Below are 6,278 nucleotides of genomic sequence, written 5' to 3' on the forward strand. Positions count from 1 at the left end.
TTTTGTTCTGGTCTTGTGGTGCATTCAACCGGTTTGGATTCATCTCCCTCTAAAGAAACAAAGAGTATATATTTAGTCAATCCAAAAAGGTAATCACCCTCTCATTTCTGTATTTGTTTCTGTTTGTTTCTTGTTATTTCTGGATGGATCTGGGGTCGGACTGTATTGAGGGAAAGTGCAGATGATGACCGATGCACAAAGCAATAATCTCATTATCCCTGCCTCAACTAATCCACTAGGAACGACTCCTCTAAGTAATCAATATCCTTTACACATATTGTACCCCACACATTATTGTGAAACACATGTGAACGGTAATATAAGGGGACTTTTAATCAACATTTAAAAAAAGATGTCGGATATGCAGGATACAATGTTGTTGGGCTTGGAGGGAATCAAGAAAACTATTCTGCATGGAGGGACCGGAGAAATTCCAAAATGTATCTCTGGATCAAAGGTATTTTTGATCTTCACTAAGAGCTACATTTAGCTCATCCATTATAGACTAAGTTGTGTACGTTTACTTCAGTACAGAGTCTATTTAGTTTGCAGTCAATAATTCAATTTCTCTGAAACATATTTCAGGAAAATAGCAGCAATGTATGCTCCTATTTTTATGTTTAAGTTATTTAGAATTCACTTCAGAAAGCTGGTTTTAAATGTGTATCTTAAGAGATATAGAAGTTGAGGAGCATGCAAAGACAAAAGAGAACAACATTCTTCCTAGACTGTGGTTGCAAAGCACCAAAGAGAATAACGTTCAAATAGAGGCTCTTATCTGTGACTATTATATAGACTTGATATTAAACATGTAATAGAGATCTAAATCTAATAATTTAGCTATGATGGATATCTCTCCATAAAGATCCCCCTTAATATCCATAAGACTTCAAGTGGCATTATATAAGACTATAAATGCACAATGATGAGGAAAAACAAGTCTGAGGTTCAGAGTTTCTTTGTCTGAACAGAGAGAAGTTTCTTCACTTGTGATGGATGCTCAGCGTCTGTCATTTTTGATTATGTTACATGACATTTCATTTAGACATTAGGGCAATGTTTACAATTTGAAAAGCATTATTGTATATCTGCATCTGCCAGTGGAACATCACAAAAACAGTAGACATAATAATATGCTCATTCCACTCCAGGAGTGATTTGAAAAACATGCGCATCGGTAATCCACCAAAATGAGTTGGAAAATAAAAGCATATAACATACTGTTAACAGCCTGCTGATTTGATGATGCATGACTTCCATCTCTTAGATTTATGTTTCGATTTTAAGCTATTGCATGTGAACATGATGAGAGGGGAGGCTCACTCATGAAGTTGCAATTCCCCCTGGTGGCCAGAAGAGGTTAATAAGGACATGTTTCACTCAATGCGGATTTAATAAGAACACTTTTTTTCAGAGCTTATTGAAAACACTTTAAACCATCTGCGTCTGGTTTGGTCTTTCCTCAAGAAAGAATGCCTTCACTTGACTGTGACTTATGAAACCATTCTTGAATCTGAAAAAAACTAATTATACAAATGTGTGGCCTCACTCACTGTTCAGACCAGCTCACGTTCATGAACTATAGCTTTGTGACTGTGTTGGGGATTTCTTGTTCTGTATGTTATAGCTTTGTTTTGAGAGTGGAAGTTTCCCTATTAAGGAATTTCAAATCATCCTTGGTTCATAAAATTATACTTGACCTGTGCTGGTTCTGTATTTTGAGGACACTGTTATTATGAAATATGGGATCAGTTTGGTATTGCTTCACTCTCCATGGATGTTATAAAACCAGGGAATCTTGGCTTTCTGTCCTACTTTCTGTCCTGTTGAATAACTGAGCTGTGTGTAGAGCTTGTAATATAAAACCTTTGTTAAGACTTTGAAGGTTTGTTCAGTTCCCTTTTTAACAAACATTGTATTTAATTTTATGGTATTTTTGATCATTGCTCTTCAGGCACTATCTGGTCTTCCTAATAATAGTTGTATCTGCCTTGGGTTATTTAAGAGGTTTTACACAAAGAGCTATGATCCCCACTTTCTCACATTGTTTTAGTTTTAATGAGCAGGCATCATCTCTCGTAATGCGTCTCTGTTTCTTTTACTTCAGGTGACTTTCCACTTCCGCACCCAGTTGTGTGATGATGAGCGGACAGTGATAGATGACAGCAAAGTGGTGGGGACGCCCATGGAGATAGTGATCGGCAACATGTTTAAAATGGACATCTGGGAAACCCTGTTGTCCTCCTTGAGGATCGGAGAGGTGGCTGAATTCTGGTGTGACATCATTGTGAGTGCTTGACATCATGGTGTGTGTTGAAAATTGTTTGTGAGTTCCCTTTTTGCTTGTTTTGAATTGAAGTGCATTATTGTCTGTTAGTGCAAATCACTTCTTAGAAGCTTGACTGTTCACGTTATGTCATAACACTGAGGATGTGGAGGCTATAGACTCTGCAGCAAAACAACACTGTAGAAGTTGTAGGTGCTATGAATGTGACACCTAAACATTAAGCACATGTCAAACTATCCTCCTGTTCATGATATAGAAAAAAACCACAAAAGTATTCAGCTTATAAAGCTATCCTCTAAGCAGGGCTAACAGAGAACCGATTTGCTCATAACTGGATCAACAGGCTCCCTGACTTACTACATAAAAATAAAATAACATGTGTTTTATAAAGTATGTGTGTATCAACAACCTGAATATGTGATTTACTGTCAGTAAAGTTCCCTTTGAATTCCCTGCATATTTTCTCTGTGAGTAATGTTTTGTCGTCGCGTTGTTTCTGTGTGGCCTCTCCCTGTTATGAAAGCTGTTTGTCCCATGAAGATGGGAATATATATGAAACAGTGTTGACGTATTAGAATCATAGATCTATGATTTTTATGTTTTGTCTGCGTGTCTGTGTGTGCCCCACACTGTCACAGACAGATGGTTGAGGCACACTTTCATTAATCTGCAGCAGCTTCACTTTTCCCTAATCGGCTCTGATTCTGCTGAATCAGCCCTCCTGACTCACCTCCACTCTGATTAGATTTGAATGAGCTTATAGCATGTATTCACTCCTCTCTGAACAACATGGCGGCCCCTCACATTCCACACTCCTGTATGCTGTGCAGTATCATTTCCAGCCAGTGGAGGGCAAACGTGCCATGCTGAGTGAGGAAATAGACTGGAGATAATGTTAAACAACTCATTTTATAATATAATGAATCTGTTTAATCAGTTGAATGTAAGTGTAATCTGATTCCCTGTGTAGGGTAAGTGAAGTATGAGTATGTATAAGAATAAGTATGAAATAAATGAGTACAACACCATTTTCCTCTTTAATAAGACAGAATTCGGAAGAGGCTTGAAAATTAACACCGTAAGCCAAGTTTACATTTTGATATTTTAATAAAAATGTGATCTCTCTCTTCACCAGCATACTGGTGTTTATCCACTAGTCTCCAAGAGTATGAGGCGCATTGCAGAAGGCAAAGACCCAGTGGACTGGCAGATCCATACATGTGGTATGGCCAACATGTTCGCCTACCACAGCCTGGGCTACGACGACCTGGACGAGCTGATGAAGGAACCAAAACCCCTCTACTTTGTCCTGGAGCTGCTCAGGGTGAGTAGGAACAAACACAACCTCAATATCTTAGCCTTTCTTACCAACAGGTTTGTTATAGGGTTATTAACTTGTTTTTAGAAAACATTGGTCCATGGTGCCAAGGGAAGCAGGTTATATACATTTACTGTGAGTGTGATTGACAGGTTCAGCAGCCCAGTGAGTACAACAGGGAGACGTGGGCTATGAACGATGAGGAGAGGCTGAAGGTGGTGCCTGTGCTTCACGGTCAGGGGAACAAGCTCTACAAACAGGGGAACTACGACGAGGCCACACAAAAGTACAAGGAGGCCATCATCTGCATCAAGAATGTTCAGACAAAGGTGATCAAACAAGTGGTCTGAAATAACACTAATAATTATATTCTGAAAAACAGTATGTATAGACATGGATCTGATCTTCTTCAGGAGAAAGCATGGGAGGTCCCTTGGCTGAAGCTGGAGAAGATGGCCAACACCATAACGCTCAACTACTGCCAGTGTCTAATGCGCACAGAAGAGTACTACGAGGCCATCGAGCACACCACCGACATCATCAACCAGCACCCAGGTAACACTCACAGAGACTATATGTGTGTGAGGCCAAGATTATGTAAATCAAGCCTGTTGAGTGTGAGACTCAAGCTGTGTTCCAGCCTTACAGTTTTTTTTTTAGCTTCAACCTAGCATGGTATTTTTCCCCCTGAAATCTTTAATGCTAGCTTTAAGTCGATGTGTAATGCGTCTATGACTTTCTGATCCCATAAAAGATCCTGCCTGTTCTTGACTTGAGCATGCACAGTTTATTGTGTATGTGTTCATAGAAGCACATTTTTACGTTTGTTCTTCTTCTCCAGGTGACATGAAGGCCTTCTTCCTGCGAGGGAAGGCCCACGCAGAAGTGTGGAACGAGGCAGAGGCTCGGCAGGACTTCAGCCGGGTGCTGGACCTGGACCCAGGCATGAAGAAAGTCGTCAAGAGAGAGCTGGCCGTGCTTAATATGCGCATGGAGGAAAAGAACCAGGAGGACAAGAACAAGTACAGAGGCATGTTTTGACCAGGAGAGGCTGCAGCAGAGGTTAGGAGAATCACAAAAGTGATGGCTAAAGAAGAGGAATCCCCAAGATTGATTGTACCTTTAACAACCACATCTGCTTCACTGCAGTGACTTTCACAAGGTCTGGGAAACACTCAGATGGAATATATAAGGATGATATATGAGCTGCTTCCTTTCTGCCCGTCTTTCTTTGTCATCAAAACTATTAAATGAAACTTTTAAATGGAGGACTTCACACACTTGTAATCTTACCTAAATTGGTTAAATTTCAAGGAAATGTTTGACTGCTTGATTTGGTTGTTTGTAATCAATGATCTCCCATATTTAGCAAGGCATTGAGAGGTACCAAAACACAAAAGATGTATTTAACGGTTAAGTAAAAAGCGGTATTTAGTGGTTAAGTAAAAAGCAGCATTGAGAGGTACCAAAACACAAAATATGTATTTAGTGGTTAAGTAAAAAGCAGTCTTTATCTAACACTCGTAAAGTGAGCGCATAAGTGTATTTCCCAAAATGTCCAAATCTTCCTTTGCTTCTGTTCTGATTTGTTATATTGTTTTGGATTTGTTCCCGATCATGTATAAAAAAGCATTATTGAATGCTAATAAAGTGTACTAGTTGGATTTCTATGTTTAAATGTGCTCATGGCATCACCAAAAGTCAAGTCACACTTTGCCACTATTTTACCTAAAATATATACAATTCCAAAGTAGTTATTCCTTAAGTGTTATCTTTAGTGACTTGTCAAGTAACTACTCAGTCTTGTAAGCTCATTGGCCTTCCACAAGGTGGTGCTCTGACCATGATTATTTGTATGGTTCACTATTGGAGAAATAATCCTGAGCCTTTACGCAGCACTCTCAGTTTCATGAACAGTCTAGGGGCTCGTAAAAAAAACAATCTGGTTTTCATCGCTTGTCTCCTTCTTTTCTCTTCCCCTGTACGTTTTCAGGAGAGAAAAAGGAAACACAGAGTGTGATGCAAAAGGACATGACGAATACATCTGGGAAATATACTAAAAAAACATTTGAATGCACTTTTGTTTTTGCACTGACAATAAATATAGTATTCGATCAATAGTATGACATCGCACAGAGAGCTCAGTTTCATTCAGGGAATCCCTACTCATCACGATCTGCACTGTTCCCCCCCACTCATCATGACCACGGGTCACTCACAGCACAGCGTAGCAGTCACTCAGGGAAATGAGGCTGACTCTAATGCACCAGTCTAATGATGAAGAAAATCAATAGGAGCGGATCAAAGAAAAAAAAAAACACACGAAGGATCATGATTAAACATTCAAGCTATAGCATCCAGCCCTTTACAAGCACCTTGCTAATGCAGTTCCTGCTGCTGAGTCGTGCCAAATCTTAGGAAGGTAAACAAGGAGACTAAAACTGTGGTTAGATACAGCACTCATTAGAGACCATAGGCAATTTATCTCTGCTCTGATCCAGTAAAACCTTTTCTTTATCTTCACACTTTAATACCATCAATGCTATTTAGAAAATGGACTTAGATTAAGTAGATTTATGTGATGGGGCTGTGCCGTTGGAAACCCTGCCCTGGACTAAAGCACAGGCCTACAATCAATTCTGCATAGCAGCACAATCCGCAGTTGGCTTTCCT

General features: G+C 39.6%; 1 protein-coding gene across 1 annotated transcript; it reads left to right on the plus strand.

Moving 5' to 3' along the window:
• The first annotated feature begins 352 nt into the window (after positions 1 to 352).
• aipl1 (aryl hydrocarbon receptor interacting protein-like 1) lies at positions 353 to 4,646 on the plus strand. The gene is made up of 6 exons (XM_034115322.1): positions 353 to 457; positions 2,108 to 2,287; positions 3,423 to 3,611; positions 3,758 to 3,934; positions 4,019 to 4,160; positions 4,447 to 4,646. Exons 1-6 carry the CDS (start codon positions 353 to 355, stop codon positions 4,644 to 4,646), a joined length of 993 nt encoding a protein of 330 aa, XP_033971213.1.
• Positions 4,647 to 6,278: the final 1,632 nt, after the last annotated feature.

The sequence above is a fragment of the Trematomus bernacchii genome, unplaced genomic scaffold (assembly GCF_902827165.1).
Source record: "Trematomus bernacchii unplaced genomic scaffold, fTreBer1.1, whole genome shotgun sequence".
Lineage (NCBI taxonomy): Eukaryota > Metazoa > Chordata > Actinopteri > Perciformes > Nototheniidae > Trematomus > Trematomus bernacchii.

Coding starts and splice junctions, on each gene's coding strand:
- aipl1 (XM_034115322.1), top strand. CDS start 353: ATGTCGGATATGCAGGATACAATGTTGTTGGGCTTGGAGGGAATCAAG. Junction 458..2,107: donor AATGTATCTCTGGATCAAAG/GTATTTTTGATC, acceptor CTTTTACTTCAG/GTGACTTTCCACTTCCGCAC. Junction 3,935..4,018: donor TCAAGAATGTTCAGACAAAG/GTGATCAAACAA, acceptor GATCTTCTTCAG/GAGAAAGCATGGGAGGTCCC.